Genomic DNA, 24,833 nt, shown 5'->3' with positions numbered 1-24,833 from the left:
ACGTGAGAAAAAATCCGTTTCATAGGTTTTGTAAAGTTTTCAAACACAAAACCATTTACTTAGTAATAATGTATTAACAGAATTTTTAGCTCTTCCGGCAGTTTTTTATTGTAATATGCCAACGTTTCGATGTCCCATACGAAACACCTTCATCAGGGTAATGACATACATTGCAAACACAAGTTATTATAAAGCGAAAAGGGCGGCGAAACACACACAAAAAAGGCGATAGAAATAACGCAGTGCGCACCAATGGTCGTGTGATAACACTTGGCTCAATGGTGCAAAAGCGACCGATAAGTTATCGGCATTAGAACGTCCGTTTTAACGTTCATCGTGTTGGTGTGAGAATGTATGTTCCACGACTCCATGAAACCTCGCTTGTGAAAATCGGTTTCTCTAGCTAACACCTGAAAACTGCCGGAAGAGCTAAAAATTCTGTTAATACGTTATGCCTGGCAGCAACAGTGTATTCTTAGTAATAATGTGTTGCGTTTTTAGAAGGCATTATGTGTCCAGTTTGTTCTGAAGAAGCTAGGATTTTTTAAACAAACATGGCGTTGTTATTTTTGTTGTGTCTGCTGTGTTTATCTGTTTCTGCTGAAGGACGAACTTGGCATAACTTCAATGGATTTCAATATTCCATCGAAATGACTCCAGTCACTTCATATGCTGAAGCAGAGACGGGATGTTCTGCTTTGCAAGCTGAAGTAGCTAACGTCAAAACTACGGCCATCTTTGAGTTTTTGAAGACATATATTAACTTGACAGGTGATAATTGTGAACTATAGTTTGATGTTGTTTAGTGAAAGTTTAACCATAAATGCAATTATCTTTTCTTAATCAGAAACGATATATTCGTTTTCGTGTTTTATGCCATCATAAGCTAATATCAATATCTCACATAGGCCACGATAATGGCGTTTCATATTTTTCACATTAATCAGTGCGTTTTCGATGCGGGCATGTATAAAAAATTGTACAAGTTGTTGAATCTAGATAAGCCTTTCTCGCTATCATTAGACGATATTGGACATGATAAAACCACGATAAAAGCATAATTATTTTTATATGTATCCTTATTTTCGAGTTAAAGGATCCTGTTTTTTCTCAAACTAGTATTTATACATTGGAAGCATGCAAAAAATACGTTTTTCATTTTTTGTCAAATTCAGATAAGCCATTCTCGCTGTACATTGGCTCGAAGAGAATCGGAAACACAACCAAGTTTCAGTGGAATGATGAAAGCGGTGTTTCTTTTCCTTCGAGGGTTTGGGGTCAAAGACAACCTAATAATCTCCGCGGAAATGATAATTGCATAACAATGGGTTTTCATAAATATCCCGTAGAATCAACGTCTTATCGTTGGTGGGATGTACCATGTACAAATCACAATGCGAGATACATTTGTGAGAAAACGGTGGCAGGTGAGCAGTGTCTGGTTGTGAAGATTGGGTTTTAAAAATAATTTCAACATAAAAACAATTGGGCTCCAATGTTTCTTTCCTGACCTTGCAGATTCACCGAAACCCAACACAGCCATCATTGCTTCAGCAGTTGGCGGATGCGTCATATTAGTCATAATCTGCATCGTCATTGTCTTTGTTACGTCTTGGAGGAAAAGAAGGTAACCACTTTAACGTTTCTGTATATTCTTTTTGATCAACTGCAACTTTTAGAGATAAAATTTCAAAACGTGAATCCCAGGATGTTCTTAGCAATATAACACGCTTGTGTCTTAATCCATTTTCTTAACATAAGGAAGTAACTTTACATTTTCGCAGGAGAAACAGAGCGGTGAACGAAGCAGTAGTGATTGAATACAACGCAAGGGGTAGGAAAATAATACATGGAAGTTGTTTATAACAATTACTGTAACTTGTTCGTATTAACTCTCGCAATGCTTAATTTCTCCTAATCTGTATAAACTTCTAAAACATGTGTTACTTCTTATATCCAGTATTACAGTATTATAAGTTTTGAAATTATCCCGTTTAGAAGTGCCAAATGATTCAATACAAGACATGTGTGTTACAAAGCCACTCTCTGGTGAACTATGCCTTTTTTAAACAGGTGACGAGATTGAACCCGAAGAAACGTACAACATTCCTCAAATCGAAGAAAACAGTTTCGCCAACCATTCAATACAACCGTCTTCACGTCATCAAGACGACCATTACCACGCAATCCGAGAACCACGACACGAAAACATAATTGTTGACGAAGTTGCACGCCCACAAGCGGGAAGCAGCGATGTCTATGCTCAGGTCAGAAAGTCAAAACAATCAACAAAGGTTCACGACAATGGACAACAATCACGTGTTCAAAAATACGATCACAATCAATTGGATGAAGTCAGTTACGACACTTTGCAATCATCTCAACATGTGGAAGTCCAAGATCCATTTGCAAGCGTCAGTAATCCAACTAATATCTATGATAATAGACAGAGTGCTGATGACAAATCGGATTCAGCCTACGATGAAATACGACGTCACAAATGATCAAAACAAACAAAAATTTGATTCAAAACTGTAAATTAACTTTTTTGGTGGAATGGTTATGTCCATTTGTAGTAACTGACTTCCGTCTATTTTTGGATAGTTGCAAATTTGTCGCACTATTCGCCTGTATTTTTTGGGCTAATATTAGGCCTATATATTTTCAGTTCTGTTACTTTCAGCCTGTTTCTTACGGTTCAGAATGAATGTGGAACCCGGTGTGTTTCATTATACCCGTATATTTTTATACTTATTGTGTGTTTTTTGAAGGTTTTGTCTTGGACCATTCGGTCAACTGCCGTCCCTTTATATCGTGCTTAAAATCTGTAACTTATCTCTCGCGACATCAAGCGGCGAATATATGTGTTTGAATCGAGTGGAAAAGATAAATGTTTCGTAAGCCAATGATTGACTCATAATTCACGCAACCCGGTCAAGTGTAACACGAACGTCAGAACTTGAACTTATACAAAATACACCATTTACATAAAAACACAGGTTTTCAGTACTGCAACTAAACAAACATTTTCACATTGCTCAACATATTTTAAAGGAGCGCGTAAAAATATAAATCCTGCATTTGACCACGATTGACCAAAAGTCCTCAAACGATTCAGTTGGCACAAACTAATTTCAAATAAGATTGTAGAATTACTCAACGTTTTCGCGGTCCCCCAAAATTGTCTCGCGGACCCCTAAAGGATCGCGGACCCCAGTTTAAGAACCGCTGGTCTAACCAATTTCAGATTTAATTTTAGATTTTCCACACATTCTGACCTTTTAGCGATTAAAACACGATTTGATATTTCCACCTGTTAAGTTTTGAGTGCTGTAAAAATATCAAAAGTTTTGCTAAATACGTTGCTGTGTATTTAATTGCTGTTACTGTGTATAAGTTTTTGATTTCATTTATTGTATAAAATTTATACCGAAACTGTAAATGTTGCCAAAAACTATCTAACTGTTGCGAGTAAAAAATACGTGCTACATTTTCTGCAGAATATTAGAAGTTGAGCAAAGCGTTCGCACCGCAAAAGTGATTTTTGATTGTTATAAACCAGATTACTTGCATCGTCCACACAAGGTTTAGTTCAAAACATCGATTAAAAAAGGCATGTTAGGTTCGGCCTAAATCGGTTTCGGCCCGAACCGTTTAAGGCGGATAAGGTGCATCGCTAATTTAAACCATAGAAAAATATGTCATAAATCGTCTGCTGAAGCAAATTGATTGATTGTGACGTTGTGAAAATAGTTAAGTTGGGGACTTTCCCACAAAAGTTTTAAAAATTGGCAAACAAGCCAGTTTTGATTTCTAATCCAAGAAGTAGGGTCAAGTGACAGTTATCGTTACCGGTGTAAGACTCGTGTTTTGGTCATCGTTTGTGACGATGTAATAAGGTGCAAGCACAATAATTCATTAAGGTCAGCGTGGGACATGATTTCCCCGTCAACTTCTCACAAGAGGAAAGCTGCATCTTCACGCATTCAATTGTCCAGTACACCTTCAAAAGTTACGAGAACCCTGTATAGTAATGAAGCATCAGCCAACAATGTGAGTGCTGTTTTGTAAAATAAAATTTAAGAATTTTGCTCAAATTGTGAAGTTTGGTGAAATTATTTGTAGTGGCCATTTTTGTGTATTTTCTGGTACCTTAGATCTGGGGTGTAGTAAGGATGTAAATTTGTGCTGTCATGTACATATGTTCAAATATATGCACTGCCAGGTATGCCCTGTGTATTGATAAAATCTCCTATGCTATATTAGGCTTTATCTAGACTAAAAGGCTTTTTGTTTAGACGGTCAAAAAATTTTGTAAATTACTGGTATGTTTCTAGACTTTATTCAGATAATGTGGACACACTGGCAATGACTAGTGAAATAAAACCCTGTGATGCAGCTTGAGATAGAGAAAAGCTTGCCACCTGCCTTTGATACTAAAATTAAAACAAAAAAATGTTACAACAGAGTTTTATTGTTTTTCTGCAGGCAGATCCACCCAATGAGCATGCAAAGCGATCTCTTGTTTATGAAGAAGCACACGGTGGAGAAGGTATCACAAAACTTTGTAGACCAGGAGTGTGCAACGTATATAACTAATAACTAAAATGCAATTAACATGATTAGATCATAAGCCACTCCTTGAGGCTGTGTGTTCACCAATCATGCTTGTATTTAAACAAGTTACTAACAGATGCAGCTTTTACCAAAATAGTTTAGTGGGATGCATGTGGTTTGCAGGTTGCACACAACCTGCTCTAGACTATTCAACAATGAAAACTACATTTTTTTATTCACAACAGAATCTGAAAAGCTGAACCAAAGTTTTGAACTGTTTGATGACAGTAATGACGATTTTGACGATTTTTTATCTTCACTTCCTGATTCTGTAATGAATGGAAGCCAACCATTGCCAGGCCGAGTAAAACAGTTTTTGTTTTGTGTTTTCATTAGTATTTACTTCTTTTTTGCACCAAGCCTAATTGTGTCAAGTGTAGTGTTTAGCTGGCTTGTCAAATTTAAGCAACTTTCAGGGCCAAAAGCAAACTTTTATGTAAGTCGAGGGCTGCACTATCGAAACATTTGTTACAGTGTAACATGACAATAACAAAATTGCATGATTTTAAAGTAAAATGTTTATTTTTACCATTACCTACATTAAAAAACAATATTGTAATAAATACCAAACAGATATATAGAGTAGCAGAGTGAAAGAACCAACTGTGCTTTATTGTTTGTGTGAAAACAATGGCATACAGTGACACAACAATCGCATTCCCTGATTCTAAAGATGTGCGATTTCGATCATCCTATTAAAACAATGCATATACCACTAGTAGAGAAGATTGCATCATGTTAACTCACTGGTCTGACAGGCTATGCCGCCTGAGTAAAATACATACATTCTAAAAGTTACCTTGCGGCCCACTAAACACTCTTGGAGGCCGTAGTGGGCTGCATGTTTGTCACCCCTGGTGTGGAGTATGCTACTAAGAAAAGTGTATGATCAAAAGTATTAGTGTATCCTGATTTTGTCATTGTGTTGCAGTTTAAAGCCAGTGAATTGCCTGATCATGTATTGGAAAACATTTTCTTATGTTTGCCGATCCGAGATATGTTGCTGTCCTGTACGCTTGTTTGTCACCGATGGAAAAATATTATCATGGATGAAAAGGTAATTGAATAATCAAATTATAAATAAAAGTGTAGAAAATGGTCTTGATATTGATTAACCTTAGTTTGCCATTTATCTACAAGTAAACAAAAATAAAGTGACAAGTTTGTCAACTGAAAACATAATAACAAAATTATGAGTTTATTTCTAACTGAGAGCTATTTGTTCAGTTTATGTTGTGGAAAAAGTTTTATCACAAAGTTCGTGAAAATGATCAAGAGGCAATAAGTCACATTGAGGGTTTGCTGAAGTCAACTGATTTGCTGATGGAAAACACAGACAACGATCCTCTTGTGGCATATCGCATTGGAAATATTATCAGGTATACATGTACATAACATAAAATTAAATATTTGTTGTTTTTCAAGTCAACAAAAAATTTACTGAAACCGTCAATGTCAAATGTAATAAAAAGAGTGTATGTATGTCATTTCAATTAGGGCAAAAAGTGCTTTGTGTTGGTTGACATAACTGGTTTGGCATTGTTTTGTGCAGTGGTTCTTAACCTTTTTGGTGTGGTGTCCCACTCAAGTAAATCACCAAGTTCAAATATCCCCCTCTGTTATTTTTATAATGATGTTTTGTGCCAAACATTAACAAAAAAATGATTCTGTAATCGAAATAATTTTGTGAAGCGATTTGGTAGGGACCTTAAAGGTATACTGCGATTTTATTTAGTTTGATTAGTGTTTTCTTGAGAAAGTAATATCGTGTGGAATTTTGAAAAATCTCAGGTGCTTGCATTGGTCATTTATTGCATCACAATCAACAGATCAAATGCATTTATTCGCGAACAATAACAAAGTCCATTGATACTTTTAGTAATGTCTGTGACGTAACAAACAGTGTTCGGATTTATATGCACCGTGCAAAACTAGATGTAGTTAATCTTACATGTTGTTGCGGAAAAAAATGTATTAAATTAACTTTCAATGGTAAATTTCAACCCACGGGCCCGCGTTTGGTGACTTCTGATTTACATAATTTCTCTCCAAAAACCATTAAATTTCCCACTAGTGGGAAATTTCCCACCGGTTAAGAACCACCGGTTTTGTGTGTTTTATAGATTTGCAAGAGAAACATGTCCATTAGGGATGTTTGATAGTAATTTAATGGAGGGAGTTTGCGGATCATTGAAAAAACATCCATTGTACAAACTTTCCCATGACTTGGTGACTAACAGAATATTTACCTCTGATTTTAATGTAAGTAACATGAGAGTTCTATTATTTAGTAACAATGTATGTTGAATGTAACAACATTTTGGTCATGGTGTGCTGTTTGAAATAAAGCATAAAAACCTTAATATTAAAACATATTCTGTGTAAAGGTAGTTTGAAGAAATTCATTTGTTTCAGTTGAAGAATGACTGTGATGTCTGGGTCATTTGCACCACAATCTTGCTTCTTTCACCTAATGTGTTTCATATGCAAAGTTTAAAAAACAAATTATGTTCCTTCAAACCTTTACCCCATGTGATGGATTTCTTTTACATGTTGTCACTGTTAATGTGGATGCTACACCGACATCAACTGATAAGTCAAGAGTAAGTTGTTGATATGATTTTACAGTTAAATAAACTACTTTAACATCTTGGACTATTTTAAGACTCTATCATGCTTGACTTTGTTTTATAACCCAATTTACTTGTCTATTACAAGTACATAAACAATTAAGATAACAGGGCAGATTAGTGATAGGTTTTATGGTTCTAGCTACTTAAATTTAGGCAATAAAACCTCAAATTTGACAAGGCTTTACTTTGGAATAAACCAAAAATTATTTATTTATAATAAAGTTTATTACTTTATTTGATGGCCTCCTGTTTGGGAGATGTTTAAATGGTATTTGCTCTTCTGTAAAATCAGTAAAAGCAAAGTGTTTTTACATGTTTCAGGAGATTTTAACCATAAGTTGACCTACTCAGGTTAAAATTATTATTTAAACAAATAGGTAACTAAGGAATAAAGGCTTATGTCACTGGTTGTTTTTGCTTGACAGAAATGCAAGTTTCTAACCAAACCCTGTCCACACCAACTTATTTTATTTGTTTGTGTAGATACCACTACAAACTCTACTGCACAATTTCACTGCTTGAAAACACCTCAACACCACTACCATTATGGTCAGTATAAACTGTTAACCTAAAAAACTATTTTAACTTTAAACTTTATGACTAATATTTAGTCAATCAAGTGAGTCCTGCAACTTCAACTTAACCCATGAGCAGAGAAGGGTCGTAGGTCATGAGTTCAAACCAGGTCAACTGGTACGAGTGATGGCTTACGCTGGAGCTGGGAAGACAAGCACATTAATAGCATGTGTGAATGCTAATCCACAAAAACGATTCCTGTACACATCGTTCAGCAAGTAAAATACATTTCCGATATGTACAGAACAACTTACGGTAAAATTTCAGCAAAGTTTTTGCTGTTTTAGGGCTGTTGTTGATCTTGGAAAAGAGGTGTTTTCGAAACATCAAAATGTGCATTGTGCAACTTTGCACAGTCTCGCTTATCGAGCATTGGGAATGAACAGGTCAGATTAAATATGGTGGTTGTTTTTTTGCATATTTATTTAAACTGTTCTGCAAAAAACTTATGCTTTGATGGCTTATACCAGTGGTTCTTAGCATTTGTGGTGGGACTTCCATCAATTGTCAATCACCATGTTCGAATTTCCCCCTCTCATTTAGTTTATGCAAGTAAATTTGTGTGGAATATTAAAAAGTCTCCTCCGTTGATGGGCTATACTTTGATGACACCTGATTTGCATGATTTATCCTCTACATATGCATATACTAATTTTCCCACCAGTTAAGAATCACTAACTTATACTATTTTGTAAACTGAAATATTGTATATTAAGTGCTGACCTTATGATGTTAAGTTTTCATCTGCTCATATGTGACGCAGGTATCGCTATAAAATGTCACGTGGTACATTGCGTGCTCGTGATATTCGTGAAAAACTTAACATGGATGATTCTGAGGCGGCCGACTCGGTGCTTGTGGTGAAAACCGTCGTTAAATTCATGGCGTCGGATTCGAACGGGCTGAAATTGTGTCACGTTCCTAATCAGAGGAAAGTTAAGGACGGTGGTAAATGGGTTTGGAAGGAGGTTGACGAAGATGATAAGAAGGTGCGATCTGTTTGTATTATGGTTTGAACATGATTAGACATCTTAATATAAGATCAATGAAAAATCAAATGTATTAGATGGAGTTATGCAAAAAAGGGCCGAATGCCCATAAAATTTATTTGAACTGCAAGTTGATCGTTTAATTTTTTTTATTTGTTTGTTTGTTAATTTTTTCTCGGACAAACGCCTGACTGCGTTATTCGCACAATAAGTCTGCCGCCGAGCTGCCAGTCGTACTGCAAGTCCGTTGAATAATTTTTGTTTTTATGTCTTGTGAAAAGTTTTTATATTTAATTAAGTTCAACCAATCGGATTCCACTTGGTTAAAGCAAAAAACCCTTTAATTTTTATGTACTTACTTCTCTATTGCAGAGTGCGTTGTCTCGTGCAAAGAAGTATTGGAAACATACCAGTAATCTGCTGGACAAGAACTGGCCGATGACTGACGATTGTAAGTAGTCGCGAAAATTTTGTCAAAAGCGCGCATTTTCTAATTATAGACATAAAGCACATTTTAACAAAATTGTCATTTAACTGGTGTAGTGCTAAACAAAATACTAGTTTGTTCAAGAACTTTTATTTTTGCTGACTTTTCGCCCACCAGAACGGTAGGGCTTCTTCAGAGCAATGAATAATATATTGCGAGCACCTAAGCGAAAATGTGCAAGGGCATCGGGATATGATGAAATATAATTACACAGACATATGCACATCATTGTTTCTTTCTTGCTTTCGTTACTGGTAGTGGCAAAAAGCTGCGTAGCGAAAATAAAACAGATTTAAAACAGATTACTTTTGTTAGCCATAAGAATCATGATAAATTTGTAAAAAAAGAATGGTAAATGGGTTAAAACTTGTGTTTCGAAACCATACATCGTCGACTGGGTTTGAAGTCGTATGCTCGTCGAGCCTCAGTTTATTCATAGGTTCAAAAAATCCAACAAATAAGTTATTAATGGTTTGACTAAACCAGTCCTCATATAACGCCACGGAGAAGTAAATATAAGTCCCCAAATTCGCACAATTTTATTTAACACCAACTGTTTATAAGGGGCTATTAATGCCGGAATGCATTTAAAAGAGTAAACAGGACTTATTTAACAACGCCCTTAAAATGCAATGCATGAGAAAATAACCGCTTTCAATCGGCAGCTGGAAACTAGAACAACAATCACAACGTTATTGTCTCCAGTGTGACCAAGACAAACAAAACGACCTTAACGGGCCTGGACCCCTGCTGAAAGCAATAATGCATTTAATCGAACGATTTAAGTTCCTAACAAAAGATCTGCACTAGATGCCAGCGGATGTCACACGCGGCACTTTTGTTTTCTGGCAGATCCCTGGTGCGAGCAACAACACGTTAAAAGGTCAATAAAGGTTATTGCCTGCGCCGCCCGGTCAAAACGTTACTGCAGGTCAACACACACAAAAAGCAGAAGACGTGTTTTGCTTGTGCGTGATGTTATTTGAGCTTTGTACAGAATTGGCGAGAGTTTTTAAATGTACATCGCACATGAATAACTTAGACCTAGATCAAACACTTCTATTGTTGAAACATGAAAATAACTTAACTTTACTAATTTTGATGTACATCTATAACACATATCTATATAATTTTTGTAATTAGTATATGCAATAAATCATGATTTTGGAAGTGTTGTATATATAATCTAACAGTACACGCAAAGAGTCAGTTTAAATTGCGTAAATTCACGACAATAGTGTCATGATATCGGCCTTTTGTTCGTTTTTTGAACGATACAGCATTTTTTCTTGCAATTGGGAATGCATCCCTAATGTCATCCCTAACCTCAGACTTCCCCTGAATTTCCTAACTTCCATAATTCGACTTCAAATCCACTAAAACACTTTTGATACGAAAATCTATTTTACCCAGGTTACTTGAAGAAATGGCAGCTAAGCCGACCCGACATATTCGGTTATGACGTCATAATGTTGGACGAGGCTCAGGATTGTTCGGAATGCATGCGCGACATTCTCGAACGTCAACGCATCCACACAGCGCTGGTGTTTGTGGGGGATTCGCACCAACAAATATACGGCTTTCGTCGAGCGAGAGACGCCCTACTGCACGTCTCGCCATCGCACTCTTTCTACTTGACACAGGTAAACCGATGTGAAGAAGTAACATTGTACATTATATTTACACTGACGATGACAATTGTCTTTGTCGAAACTTCTGTTTAATAAAATGAGTACGTTTTATTTTACATCTTAGGCAATTTGGATTTTAGTAAAGCTGCTATTTAAGTCCGTGTACCTAACATTCTTTTGATGTTTTAGTAAAGATTTTTACAACGTTGTCCAAATGTTAAACAATGTTTCACAAAAAATACCTAGAGCTATTACAACCGTGCTTACAAACTTTTTTCACCTCGTCCTAAACATTAAGTTTTTCGTAAAACTGGTGATGAAAAGCACAAAGGCACTCGCTTTCAATTGAAGAACTTGTAAATTTACCGACGTTTCTTCCACCAGCTCGATTGGCATTATTAGTGCAATCAAGCACTCCAGTTTGTTGGGGGTTAGGAGTAACAGACTGAAAGCCTTACCTCATACCATGCGGTTGGCACAACAACTGGACTTTAAACTGCGGTGGTAAACATGTATGACTATACTATATGCATCATACACTTTGGTGTTTTGCTTTCTAAACAATTTCCAAATCACAAAGCCGTCAAACTCGTAGATCGACAGATTACGTATCTTTTTCGGATGCTTACCGTTGGCGGGTTTCGAACCAGCGGCCCTTGAATGTTTTTTATATACGTATATTTTGTCAGAGCTTTCGGTTTGGAGGTGAAATTGCCCAGGTCGCAGATTTAATTCTACGAGCTTTCAAGTTCAACGGATTTTTGCCACCAGGGGATAATTCCAACAGGTTACCGGCGATCTCAGACAAAACGCTGCTGGGAGTTGGACCTTGGGGTGAGATACGTCATCTTTACTTCCGCAGGAACGGAGTTCACACTGGAATATTCAAATAGAATCAAAAACAAATAATTTTTAATTGCACGTTAATGAGTCTGCACACTAACGTATTTAAAAGACCAAATCAACTTATCATAAACTGTTTAGTCGGACTTGGTTTTTAGAGTCGTTTTCATTGATCAAATCACTCAGTCATAGACAAAGGAATAACAATTAAATCTAGTTAAAAACAACCTTACCGTTGGCTTAAACCAGGGCGAAAGCCATTCCGTTTCTTTAATTTTCGGGGATCTAAAATTAAACAAAATCCGATTTTGGGTGGGTTTTCACCGGAATACTCCAGTTTCAAACTGGTTTTAACCGGTTTCTGCCTCCTCCAGAACCTCCAAACCGGTTTAAACCGGATTCGGAGAGACAAAATTTTGACCCTATAAAAAAACAGTTTAAAGGTTTCGGTAGGAGGCAGCAACTGGCTGCCCCAATCCATTAACTTGCATAGAATTTTTTCACATTGGCTAACGTTATTAACTGTTACAAAATTTAGGAACCGTCTCGGGGGACGCCACGGGTACCCAGCACGCCCTCTTGTGTCGAACTAATCGAGGAGTGATCGAGAAAACTTTAAGTTGTCTGGCTAATGCTGGGATGCAGGAAAAAGTGGTTGCAGTAGTCGGAGGAGCGGAAAAGTTGGGACTCAATCTTCTTCACGACATCTACGTGCTTGCGAAATCCCCCAGCGAAAGATCAGTATGTTTTAGTGTTTTAATTATGGGTCCCCTTCCCTGAAGGGGACACATATTGTTTTTGTCCGTATTTTTTTTCTTTTTTTCTTTTTTCTTTTTTCTTTTTTTCTTTTTTCTGTCTAACGCTGGTTTGTAACGATCGTTTGGTCAAGAAAGAGTGCTTCACATTTATTCAAATTTGGACACATGTTAGATATTAATTCAAACTTGGTCCACCTGAAGTTTGACCCCAATTTATCCAGCGGTTCACCCACAGGCCCCCGAAGCGTTAAATTTTGACGCTGGTTTGTAACGCTCGTTTAGTGAAGAAAGCATGCTTCAAATTTATTGAAATTTGGACATATGTTAGATATTAATCCAAACTTGGTCCACCAGAAGTTTGACCCCAAATTACCCAGCGGTTCACCCACAGGCCCCCGAAACGTAAAAATTTTAACGCTGGTTTGTAACGCTTGTTTAGTAAAGAAAGAGTGCTTTAAATTTATTCAAATTTGGACATATGTTAGATATTAATCTGAACTTGGTCCACCTGAAGTTTGACCCGGAATGACCCAGCGACACATCCACAGGCCCCCGAAACGTAAATGTGTCTAACGCTCATTTGGTCAAGAAAGACACTGTAGGCAGAAGTCCCAAGAGAGTACGTTTACGAATAATAGGGCAGAGCGGGAGGGCTCAGCTTGACGTCGGACAGACGTTTTACGAGACGTCGTTTCGGTGATTAGAAATCAGCTGTTTTGCATAGCAATGCTATGTCGTTTTATTAAGTTATCACTCACATTTTCAGTTTTGGCAAAGGTTTCACCCGTATGACGCGATTTAAACCTAATAAGCGTGCTTCGGTTTCGTATAATGTCAAGCAAAACTTTGTTAAACAAACTAAATATGAAAAAATAAACTTTTTTGCAAGATAAAAGTTTTTTAAATGCTCGTTGTCAGGTTGGCCGTTGCATGACCACGGGTTACTTAAGGTCAATTTTTTTTTTTTTTTTTTACAAAAACAATCATATGTGTAGATCAAATGATGTGTATATTAAATTGGTAAATATCGTATAGAATATATAAAATGGAAGTATATCAGAAAGCCACCATTCTAGTTTGCTATAACATCTGCAATTTGGTTGTAGCCTTTCTACCGTTGTATAGAACCCAACCGACCTTTTAGGGAAAACTACTAACACAAGAATTCACAAGAATAATTGTCGGCATGTTACAACTTGCTGTATTATTGTCACCATAAACGCCAATGCTCCGTTGCTCTACCTACCGGAAATTCCCAAACCGGGCGTCTTGTGAGTTCCTGTGTTAGTAGCTCTACCGACCTTTTGAGCCTGATGTTATCCTGTGTTTATATTGCTTTTGTCGTGTTGAGATGTGATTATCGAAACCCACTTTTTCGGCGTTTTACACAATGCTAGTACGTTTTCCATATCCATAATACACAGGAGCACAATTACTGTAAGGCACCTTAAGCTTTATGATATCGTGTCGCTGCAGCGCGTTTTACCCTGTTTTGCATATTGTGATCTTTATTTTTGCGCTCATTAACATTTCAATATTTCAAAGCAAATTCATCCCGGTGGTTTTTGCGGTACATTTGCGTCGCCATGTTCTTTACCAAGCGATATATGTATTTTACGGGGTTCGACCCCAGGACGAATCCTGACAAGGTTTTATGTCTGTATATGGGTTAGGCGCCCATGGCAGTCGACAAATCTCTGACCCTCACCAAGCGATACAAACTATGAGCTCGAAATTGTGAAAACGACGTCATATAACCGTGGGAAATTGTTCCATTAGCTTTCAGTAAGCTGGCGCTCGAGAGCAACAAAATCTATTAGTCCATTTTCATAGAAAAACGGACTTTACATCTCATCGAGGTTCATCAGAAGATTCCAGAACTTAAGAAAACTGATCGACGAAGCGGAATTAAACGAGGACCAGGAACTGTTGTCTAAAATCGACATCGTAAAATCGCTGGGAGACAAGTTACCAGAAGCTATCGAAAAGCTTAAGGTTGGTGCTCGGTGTTGATGGTTGGTGGTCGTTGGTTAATGGTCGATGGCTGGTGGGTGGTGGTTGGTTTTAACCATCAAGTTGCATATTTAGTAAGTTTTTCGCACAACTAGTAAAAAGTTGTGCAAAACACTCATTTTGAGTTAAATGACTTGTTATTTTGCCGGCGTTTTTCAAACCAGGTTTTATATTTTGTAAAAATTTACAAGTTTGTTAAGTAAAAACGAGTATGTTGTATTTTTTTCCTTACTTGAAAACTTCACTAAAAAGGTAGAACATAGGAAATGGTCCAACTAGTTTGAAGTTCACGTGTTGTCTGTTGTTGACATATGTGTGTGTTTTTCATGATTTACACTAATGATGAAAACAGTGATTGTTACAGGGAAATGTGTTCACTGAATACAGGCTTGCTTGTGGTATATTTTTTTAAAAAAGCAGCTTGCTCTTCTTTTTTATTTTGGCTTTAGGCAGTTCGTACGTTACTTGTGTAAGGCGCTTTATATCTTTAATAATCCTTTTTTTCTTGTCTCAGTCAAAAACAATGATATGGCATGATAGAGATTTGTATTAAGCGATTGTTAAAAAATTACACACACCGAGAATGGATGTGGGGTTCGTAGCTATGTACACACTGAAACACGAATCGTTGTGAGACTGTTTATGGTACGTAAAATCACCTCAGTTTTTACGAAAAGCGAAAAGTGAAACGTCGCGAACACAAGAATTACCTAAATGCTGACGAATGGTTTTCCAAATAGATTTTAGGAAACGAGCATTAGCGAGTTTGTCAACAACGTGCAAGTTTTTTGGGAGAAAAAATAGCAATTTGCGACCGAAAAATTGCATGGTAATAAAACATGTTACCGTTACTAAAAACCTGGCCATTGTGGTGGTTTCCCTAAAAGGCAACTCTCTCATTTATAAAGTCCGCAACCGAAACAAAAAGTTCTAGGCCATTAATAAAAGCGTTCCGGCAAAAAAGGCAACTAAAAATAAACTAAAATTTTTTGGCTGATATGAAAAACACGCAGTCCAACGAGTGGGGATTTCCCGCCGTTGGAAGTGGGCGTGTTAGGCAACGCCCCCCCGGTAGTGGTTTTTGCATGTTTACAGCTTGTTGGTGAAGACTTGGCCTTGTTCAATCATTGCATCGGCGACCTTCTTGAAACCGGCGGCATTTGCTCCCAACTGGTAATCACCTAAAAAATAACAGTTTAGCAGCGTTCCAAAACCATCTAAAAGCAAACAATTGTTCTATGTCAGTTTGTTGGAGTTAAAATGGTAGTTGTTATCTTTTGATCACTGAAATGGCGATGGCTTGTTATCACTTAAACAAGAAACAAGAAATTGTGATATGTCTAAAATTTATTGAAGCTAAATGATGTTTAGTTTGTGGCAGAAATGGTGTTTGAATTGTACCCTACTTCAGTGCCACGACAAGTGTTGTAAACTGAAATGGTGTTTCGTTTTAAAACCTTTTGAAGGCAAAAGTCTTGATGGTTCTTAACTACTTGTAGAATAAATCCTTAAAGCCAATATCATGTTTGCAGCAAAAAATGTGTTTGGCAATTTGTGATGCTAAAATGGTGTATGGTTAAAAAACTTTTTTAAAGCTATGGTTTAATGGTGTCTAACAAAAAACGGTATTGTAGTGGTTATATCAAGATAAATTTAAAATCGTAGCTCTGAAAGGTCAAGGCGAACGTCGTTTTCGAACCCGCGATTTTCTGACTTAAAAAAACAAAAGCAAAACCCACCTGGTTTTCCGAGATCGGCCGCGGTGTCACGACAAGTGTTGTAAATATTTTCCATGATTCCCTTCAGTTTCTGATCAACCTCGTTTCTTGTCCAGTGAACACGGCCAGAGTTTTGTGCCATTTCCAGACCGGAGACAGCCACCCCTCCTGCGTTTGCCGCCTGTACGGATACATACAATGATTAAGTCAGTGTTTCCCTGCCTTTCTAAGTTGCCACACGCGCCAACATACTACGTTGTTGCTAAAATCAAAAAATCAATATTCATTGATATTGAATTGGAATTAGATAGTGGTGTTTAAAACTACTTTTGGCAACAAAAACGTGCAAAATAATGTTCCAGTGTTGCCGCACTATTTGAAAAAACAGGTTCCAAGGCTCGGAAAAAAACTTTCGATGACATGTAATAATAGATCTAGTACGCTTTAGTGTGTTCCGGTTTACCCATAAACTGTCATAAGCAGATTGATATTATAGGTCGAAACAGCGTGTACTGTCTGCATCTTATCATTTATTGGCTTGATGCTTTTACATAGGTCGATATTACCTATGACAGTGGTTCCCAACTTTAATCAACAAGAAAAACTCTCAAAGTTTTCGGTGATCAAACTTCACAGTATGTAATCCAGACTTGTGGATAATTTTGTTAATGAAAGCTACATAACGATCTGTCATCCGTCGCAGAGGCAACACGCCCTTGGTTTTAGTAATGTCGGTTATATTGGCCTGGCCCCAGTGGCCTTAAATTATCGTAACATTTAGATACAATATATACTGCAAAGCTCACAAAGTCTACATAACTAAGTGAGTCTTTGAAAGTGTGATACAAAATTTTCTTCATATAACTTACCTTTGCTGGGAAGTAGCAGACGTTGTTGTCCTTGAAGATTTCAATTGCGTCGTTGTCTGAAGGCATATTGGCTCCCTCGAACACAAATTTGCACCCGTTAGCGACCAAGGTGCTGGCGTCCGCCTTCTCAATTTCGTTCTGTGTTGCTGATGGCAAAGCGACGTCGCATTTGACACCCCATGGTCGTTTACCTTCTAAGTATCTACAAACAAATAATCGCGTGTTATGCACATGGACGTATGTTTTCAACGTTTTTAATTGGAAACATTGGTGCACAAATTCGCTGATTTAGTGCGAACCTGTTACGTGTGTAAAGCATTAGATTTGGAATTGAAAGGTTAAGTGCGAAAGTGGACAAAACAGATTCTATTTGAATAAGACGGAAACCGGCGATTCCATTTGAATTTCTGTTTCGGAAATAAAAATTACACCGACGCTGATATCTGAGTAATGTTGGGTATATAACAAGTGAAGACAAATCTGTCGGTTACCACCCTGTCACACAGGGTCATTCATGAATGACATTTGCATTTACAGTGGACAAAAAGGTTTACAGTTTTATGCACAAGATGGCGCTATTGGTCCAGTTTGTTGTTAACACAAGCATGTGTATGCATGAGTTTAACACAAGCATGTGCATGCCTAAAGGCAGCCAAAAATGTGATAAATTTGTATTTACGTTTAACGTGCATTAAATCGAATTTTGCGATTGCAAATGGTGAAAGTGGATCAACCAGCCATCAAGCTCTTTGCCTGTAAAAGTCCCGCCAGAAACACTAGAGATTTATCTGAACTTACTGTGCAGTGCTGGATTGTTCCAGGAATTCCTTGCACCTGCCTCGGCGATCTTTGATGGCCACAAGCTTCTTCACTTTGTCGGCGTCGAAGCCATTCGGCTACAAAAAAGAGATTTGTTTCAGATTTTGTAAGACTTATGTGTCGATCAGAGGAGATCCTTTTTGGTGTGTTAAGCTTTGTTTAACTGAAGTAGGTCATGTTGGATTGGGGAAAAATCCTTTCACTTTGGACTTATGGTTTCATGTAACAGCTGTGGGGCAAAATTCCGACAAACATGATTAAAAAATTCCTAATAAAAAAACTTACCTCGTAAATTGTTCCAGCCGAGTCGCTGAAAGTGAGCACGGTTGCGCCGAGTTCCAGGCACTTTTCTGCCGCAAACTGGGCAACATTTCCTGATCCTGACAACGTGATTTTCTTTCCCTTCATACTGTCACCACCATCCTTCAGTGCGAAGTCCAAAGCGTACACGAGTCCGTAACCTGAAATCGCAAGGTTTTAGGTTGTAGTAGCCTCGACCATGAAGGAGTATTGTATATGTCATGTTGGTCTATAACAGTGCTTCTTGACTTTTGGTAGTTGTCCTTATGGTAACTTCTTAACTACCACATTACCATAACCAAAACTGGTGGTTAGATGGTTGAAACGTTGGTTTGTATGGATATGCAAGGACGGCCTTGGTTAGGTTTTGGCGCCGTTTAATTGGACTGTGTTATAGTATTTGTCAACTAAAGTTGTCATTACAAATTCGTTTCCACATTTTTAACATTTCACGGTGAGTTAAACTTAATCAAATTAAGATTTAAATAAAATCCAAAAATTGGCAGCGGCGGGATTCGAACGCTTCACCTTGAGATTCGCAAAACGTCTTAAATTTTGTTACAAAATTGTTGCAACTTCGAACAAATTACAATTTGTAGTATGACCTGAATTTATTACAACAGTTTACCCCCAACGAGCGATCATTAGGTCTAGCCCTAGATACAGCAAATTTTCATCGTACTGTTAACTCTATACATATCGATTTCGCTCCGTCTAAGGCAAAACGCACTAAATAATTCATGTCATATCCTGGTTATCTCCCGAATTAACAGCACAAAGAGGATGCGAAAATCGAAAGACATTTGTACAGTGACTTGTGTAAAACGCCAGTTTCTTTAAGCATTTTTGAGGGCATTCGCTTGAACTGTTTATCCGGTCTAAGGGTGAAACCAGTTTGTTTACTTTTTGTCAAATTTACTATTGTTGTTTCATACAGTAACCATATGCCTTGTTGCTGAACAGCTGACTGTTTTCAAACCTTTTCTTAGAAATAGTTACATTGAACCTACATTTTCTAACGTGCGTGTTTTACCTAGCTTTGTGCAAAAAAACTCGCAAAAATCGTGTTTTAAACGTAGCCCAATTATAAAAAATGAACCCAAGTAGTTTTTTTTTGAGCAGTTTTATGTGAGGTCGTTACGCTTTACCGCACGCAGCTCGCTCAAAGGCCCGCTTTAGGCTTTCAAAGCATATTGAGGGTGAATAACCACAAAAACCAGCAGAAAACAACACCATTGTTACATCACTGTGACTCACCAGTGGCTTCTGGTCGGATAAGGGATCCGCCCCAGCCCCACCCCTTGCCCGTGAGCACCCCCTGGTGGCAGTTAGTGATGCGTTTGTATTGTCCGAACATGAACCCGATTTCCCGTCCTCCGACTCCAATATCTCCTGCGGGAACATCGGTGTCCTGGTAAAGAAATGTGGTTGTTAAATGGTTGAAGTTTGGTTCGTATGTTTATGCATAGATGGTTCTGGTTCGTTTTTTTTATGTTGGTCCGTTTTTTATATTTCTGCCAATTGAAGTTTCAAATGTTAGTTTTCTATAGGGCGGTTTTTTACAGTTAGTGTCAATACGCATGACTTAGTTACCAGTGGTATGGTTGACATTATGGTGTTTTGGTATGGTTTACCATTTATCAGGCTCTAAGATGGTCCCAAAATTTTTGGGTAAGGATTTTCAAGAAAATGGTTGTTATGCATGGGCTGTTTAAATAGGGTTTGAAAATTGTTTGACACTTTTACTGTATAAATAAGCTATTGCTGTCAGGCATAGTATCAAGTTTATAGAGCTCTTCTGGCAAGTACAGTACAGCGTACAGCGACTAGTACAGTGCACGATAAACAAAGGAAAAAAAGAATAAAACGCAAGCACGTCACAACGCAACGAAAACACCGCGCGATAACGAATGATTGGGCCTCTAATAACGCGGAATAAAAATACATTTGCCAGAAGAGCTCTATAAACTTTTACTGTATTGAATCTTTTTTGCTTTGTTGTTAAATTTCTGGTTTAATGAGTAAAACTGATACTTTTGCATTTTTTACTTCCAGCTCTTATCTAGTTGCGCATTAATTTCGAACATATCCCCCAAATTACTTAATTTTCAACCACCACCAATTGTAACAATAATCGTAAACACGGCAACCACTTTATGTCATTGTTTGCAGCCTGAACTTTAGCCGAATTCCCTAAAAAAGGCAAAAAATACTGAAATTTACAGTCTCATATACTTACTGGTCCGATGTGCTTGTACAGTTCAGTCATAAAACTCTGGCAGAATCGCAAAACTTCGCTGTCGGTTTTGCCTTTTGGATCGAAATCGGAACCACCTTTGCCGCCTCCCATCGGTAAAGTAGTCAGGGCGTTCTTGAAAATTTGTTCGAATCCCAAGAACTTTATGATGGACAGGTTAACGGTGGGATGAAAACGCTGTAACGAAAATAACCAAAATCTGTGTTTGTCGTTCGTTACATACATTACACATTAATTTTAAACGTACAAAAGATACAGGTTTTTCTTATCACAAGCCAAATAGATGCATTCGTCTAACTGCCGCAGTATGTGTTTGGGCTCATGTGGCCGTTGGTAGGAGAAGAACATTTGACACGACCTGCTATAGCTAAAAGGTTCTGCATCCCTGAACTAGTTTAACTCATCGTTTAAAATTGATAAAATGTTTTTATCTTAAATTCATTTTGTCAACGTGACAGTAGTTACAAAAATACATCTCATGGTGACAGGCCTCTTAGCACGCAAACTCTTAACGAACTTTGGTGCCCTATTATCAAGTTAATCATTACTGAAGCAATTTATTCGGCACCGGAACATGTTTGTGCAAGTCACGCCACGTAAACAGTAAAGAACTGCTGACTGGCGTTTCTTTTAGGGCGTGTCAATGTCCAAACATCAGCAAAGAGTTATGATTGGTCAATTACCGGTGTCACGTGGGGGCGTGTCACAAAAGGGGCGTGTACTCACCAGTCCACCTTTGTAGGGTCCGATTGCTTGGTTGAACTGGACGCGGAAACCTCGGTTGATTTGCATTTCGCCCTGAAAATAAAAAAACCGCACTTAGCCCCTGTTGCAAGACCTATTTTGTGCAAAAAAACTGGATGGTTTATATGCAAACCCTTTATGGACAGAAAGGTCCAACAGCCTCACAAAATCTTACTACAGAGCTTCAGACCATGTTTGTAATTATGTTCCCAAGACAACTAAAGGGGAGACCTGTATGTTGTAACTTAGCAATTTGTAAGTCAGAGCGGGCTTTTGGGGTCGGGTTCGGGCTTAATATGAATAAAACAGGCTTGATATGGACCTGACCTCACACTGGAACACATTTGTATAGAAAAACTTGGTTAATTCACCTTTTGGGTCTTTACTACCATACGATTCGGGTATGGCACCGTGTTTAGGGCTTATACTTTAGACCCCAACTTTAAATTTATTCACAACTTTGATGCCCCTATACGTAACAAGACTACGTTGTGGCCATTATTGGTTGCTTACCTTGTCGTCTTGCCAGGGAACGCGGAATTGTACAACCCGTTCTGGTTCACACACAGCTGACAACACAGACAGATATTTCGGGTATCTTTCAAACAAGGGCTTAAGTGACGTCAGTACTTCGTCCACCGCCTGCAAAGATACAAAAAAATCGTGTCATCCATTATTATGTAGTCCTGCGTTTCGTGTGTTTCGAGCAATAGTGAAATAAACTCAAAGCATATACGATTGAGTAGCACAAAACGATTATACGGATAGTTTTGTTTTTATTGTCTTTATGAAACCTTTAATCTAACAAAAACGCTGCTAGAACTTTTGAGTAGTATAAAGTTTGTAGCAATGTTTTGTTTTGTCGAAAAACTTGATTTTGGTTTACAATTTGCCAACATTCAGTGGATTATGAAAGGGAGCGCTTTAATATTCCGGATGGCGAATCGAAGTGAAAATAGTTTTATAACTTTTTTAGTTTAGATTACAGTGGCTGGTATAACACCTGGTAGACATCGTACACGGTTTTAATACACAAGCTGATATTGTAAATGGTCTTATCAAGGTTTTCACGGAATTTGATTTCTTTCATTTTGAAGGTCGCCTTACCAATACTAAAAATCGCTGAGCTAAGGTCCTTCGAATATTTCCTAACACAGCAGAACTTGGATGACCTTTGCACCCAGGTGTGTTACACATACTTGAGAGTTGTTAAATTTGCCGGTGGCATCTGATAGTTGAACATTAACTGAGATGCCGACACGTACACAAAATCGTGACGTTTTGTGCTGTGATTGGTCAGTGTCGAAACTAAGGTGATGCGACACAGAAGAGTTTGTGATTCTGGTAAAGAGCCGTTTGTTTTTCAAAAATGTTTTTTGTTACTAGATTATTATCACAGCCAATGTTGAAGGGCGGTTGGTTATGCTTGTTCACTTTCATTACACAATAATCAACGCCTGAAAAAGCGTGTTATTTAGTTGAATAGGAGTAACACTAGTGTGTGGCCACTTATTCAATGATGCTCAAATTGGTCCGCAGTGTTCTTAAAGAGATGGTGTATTTCCCAAGAAATATTACAAAATCCGGGGACTTTGCTTTAATCTCAGTTTTTGTTTTTCCGTTTAAACTTTCCTTTTTTTACATTCCTGTATTTACCCAATATTTTCGTTTCTGTATCGTTAGTGAATAATAATTCGTTGTACTTAACTATACGACGAAAAATATGCCATTTACTTGACATAACTTAACAACTACATCAAGCTATTAGATCACAGTTATCTCGCTGTGGAAAACTACGGCAAATAAACCAGGTTCTTCAAGTGTATTTGACACGAGCTTTGTGCGTGCAAGGCGCGTGATTTTGCCGCACGTGGTGCGTGCAAGCGCAGTGATAAGAGCTGACTGTGAACGTGTAATGTGAAATATATTGACAGGTTTACACGTGTCGTATTAGACATTTGGTGTGTTGAGACATGCTGCGAACGCATTTGACCAAGTCAACCCAAAATTGCACATAGGTGCTGTTTGATATTGCAACACTATAGGTGTAGAAAAATATTTAAGCATTGAGTTTTTGCTTAACAACTTGCATGTTGGCAAAAAGTTCAAAACGATACCCATTTGCGATTTTGATACGGTACATATGCCAAATAATTGTAACAATTTATTCGGAGTTAGAATCTGCACCTTTGCATTGAGTTGGCTATCGATAAAATGTGAAAATTCGCCAAAGTACTAAGTTTAAATTGTCTGGTGTGACCGATGCGGTCAAACAACACCATGCTGTGAAACTCTCAAAGTGTAAAAAATGCGAGGTTAACCAATTTTCAAGTTTTTTTTATCAATTAGAACTTTGGCCTTATTTTGCTGTGTTTGTTTTTAAATGCCCGACACGTTTGGCCTAGGGGCAAAACAGGGTTTTTCCGTCAGTAAAATCACTGTTTTGAAATGTGACAGACTTTTATCGGGTCCTATGTAAAATAGTTTCGTGACCACCACACAGCACATAATTGTTTTTCAAATTTACAAAGTTCCGTTTTAACAGTTTTGCTGAGCTTAAATTTTTTTGTAGTTACGACTTTTTTGTCATTGTGATATTTTCCAAAATTTAGCGTTCAAAAGTGCCGTTTAAGATGGTTGTTGCCCTTCTTTACTAACCTGGAGAAATTCATCTTGATTCGGGTCCCGGCTTCGGACTTTGCATTGGATTTCTTCAAGAGTAGCCATTAGGTTGATCTGTCCGACGCTGGAATGTCTTAAGCAACAAAAATCAATTATCTAAACCTGCTAGAAGGCGTGAAAATAACGTTAGACCTTCAAATGGTGATAACTACATGCAGAAGTACATCTTTGCTTTTGCGCTCATAAACTTTGGGCGTTCATGAAAAAAATCGTACCGCTTGTCCACAATTACAAACAGAAGTAAATAAATTGTAATCGACATGAAATTCTGAAGTAAAATTAACAACCTTTGTACGAATTCCGTGACAAAGGTGTTAAATAGTTATATAATCGTGTAACCTTCTAAATCATATTTAAATGCAACTGTTCACCTAAAGACATAAGTTTGGACACCCTGTCTCTCACTGTTTATGTTACCCACGTCTTGAATCGCTGGATTAAACCATTAGGCGCTTCAAGTCCACCCAGATACGTGAAAACAACCATTTTGCGCGTGTGCTGTTACTCTCTGAAGAGTTGTAAGATGGCTCTGAAACCACCGTTCCTGCCTGTGCTGCAAACCATGACACAACGCTTATGCCAGTGAGTGCAACAATCCGTGGTCTCTTAAACCGAGCGCAACAACATAGTGGCTACGTCGGCTGCTGTGTTGTACATAAAGCTGCTAAACGGCGTGTAGAGAAAAAACGCAGCAGCAGCACTTTGTCCATTGTGTGTTTTGTTCCCACAGCTCGGCTACCTCCCAGTCACGCCTCGTAGCCTTTTCAAGCACCATGCGCTTGTTTCGCTTTTGGCACAACCTTCTCACGCCGTTAACTGACTGCAAGCCTCGTGTTTGAATTGAATTCCACTAACCAGGTATACATGTCTGACATACGATTGTATATCTGCTATTTG

The 24,833-nt window shown here is 37.8% G+C and overlaps 3 protein-coding genes across 3 annotated transcripts in view; 2 read left to right on the top strand and 1 right to left on the bottom strand.

The window, feature by feature from the left end:
• The first annotated feature begins 76 nt into the window (after nucleotides 1–76).
• LOC145224933 (uncharacterized) lies at nucleotides 77–3,155 on the top strand. Its single transcript, XM_080091569.1, has 5 exons — nucleotides 77–771; nucleotides 1,176–1,427; nucleotides 1,519–1,627; nucleotides 1,785–1,834; nucleotides 2,074–3,155. The coding sequence occupies exons 1-5, from the start codon at nucleotides 555–557 to the stop codon at nucleotides 2,502–2,504; spliced, it is 1,059 nt and encodes a 352-aa protein (XP_079947695.1). The 5' UTR covers nucleotides 77–554; the 3' UTR covers nucleotides 2,505–3,155.
• A 602-nt stretch (nucleotides 3,156–3,757) lies between these two features.
• The window catches only part of LOC145225198 (F-box DNA helicase 1-like), a 30,868-nt gene continuing 9,792 nt past the window's right edge, over nucleotides 3,758–24,833 (top strand). Inside the window, exons 1-16 of the mRNA XM_080091881.1 lie at nucleotides 3,758–4,053; nucleotides 4,489–4,552; nucleotides 4,803–4,921; nucleotides 5,549–5,674; nucleotides 5,845–5,996; nucleotides 6,741–6,879; nucleotides 7,033–7,220; nucleotides 7,734–7,799; nucleotides 7,862–8,044; nucleotides 8,114–8,212; nucleotides 8,590–8,815; nucleotides 9,188–9,266; nucleotides 10,716–10,945; nucleotides 11,623–11,767; nucleotides 12,315–12,517; nucleotides 14,368–14,529. Of these exons, the coding sequence (XP_079948007.1) occupies nucleotides 3,937–4,053; nucleotides 4,489–4,552; nucleotides 4,803–4,921; nucleotides 5,549–5,674; nucleotides 5,845–5,996; nucleotides 6,741–6,879; nucleotides 7,033–7,220; nucleotides 7,734–7,799; nucleotides 7,862–8,044; nucleotides 8,114–8,212; nucleotides 8,590–8,815; nucleotides 9,188–9,266; nucleotides 10,716–10,945; nucleotides 11,623–11,767; nucleotides 12,315–12,517; nucleotides 14,368–14,529 (2,298 nt within the window). The 5' untranslated portion in view covers nucleotides 3,758–3,936. The remainder of the gene's footprint in view (nucleotides 4,054–4,488; nucleotides 4,553–4,802; nucleotides 4,922–5,548; nucleotides 5,675–5,844; nucleotides 5,997–6,740; nucleotides 6,880–7,032; nucleotides 7,221–7,733; nucleotides 7,800–7,861; nucleotides 8,045–8,113; nucleotides 8,213–8,589; nucleotides 8,816–9,187; nucleotides 9,267–10,715; nucleotides 10,946–11,622; nucleotides 11,768–12,314; nucleotides 12,518–14,367; nucleotides 14,530–24,833) is intronic.
• LOC145225202 (NADP-specific glutamate dehydrogenase-like) lies at nucleotides 15,077–24,063 on the bottom strand. The gene is made up of 10 exons (XM_080091892.1): nucleotides 23,913–24,063; nucleotides 21,768–21,896; nucleotides 21,237–21,308; nucleotides 20,493–20,687; nucleotides 19,511–19,664; nucleotides 18,239–18,414; nucleotides 17,933–18,030; nucleotides 17,135–17,336; nucleotides 16,287–16,446; nucleotides 15,077–15,728 (listed from the first exon to the last, which is right to left on the bottom strand). The coding sequence occupies exons 1-10, from the start codon at nucleotides 23,979–23,981 to the stop codon at nucleotides 15,637–15,639; spliced, it is 1,347 nt and encodes a 448-aa protein (XP_079948018.1). The 5' UTR covers nucleotides 23,982–24,063; the 3' UTR covers nucleotides 15,077–15,636.

Source organism: Phallusia mammillata, chromosome 4 (genome assembly GCF_965637545.1).
Source record: "Phallusia mammillata chromosome 4, kaPhaMamm4.hap1.1, whole genome shotgun sequence".
NCBI lineage: Eukaryota > Metazoa > Chordata > Ascidiacea > Phlebobranchia > Ascidiidae > Phallusia > Phallusia mammillata.
This window is presented reverse-complemented; position numbering and strand designations above follow the sequence as displayed.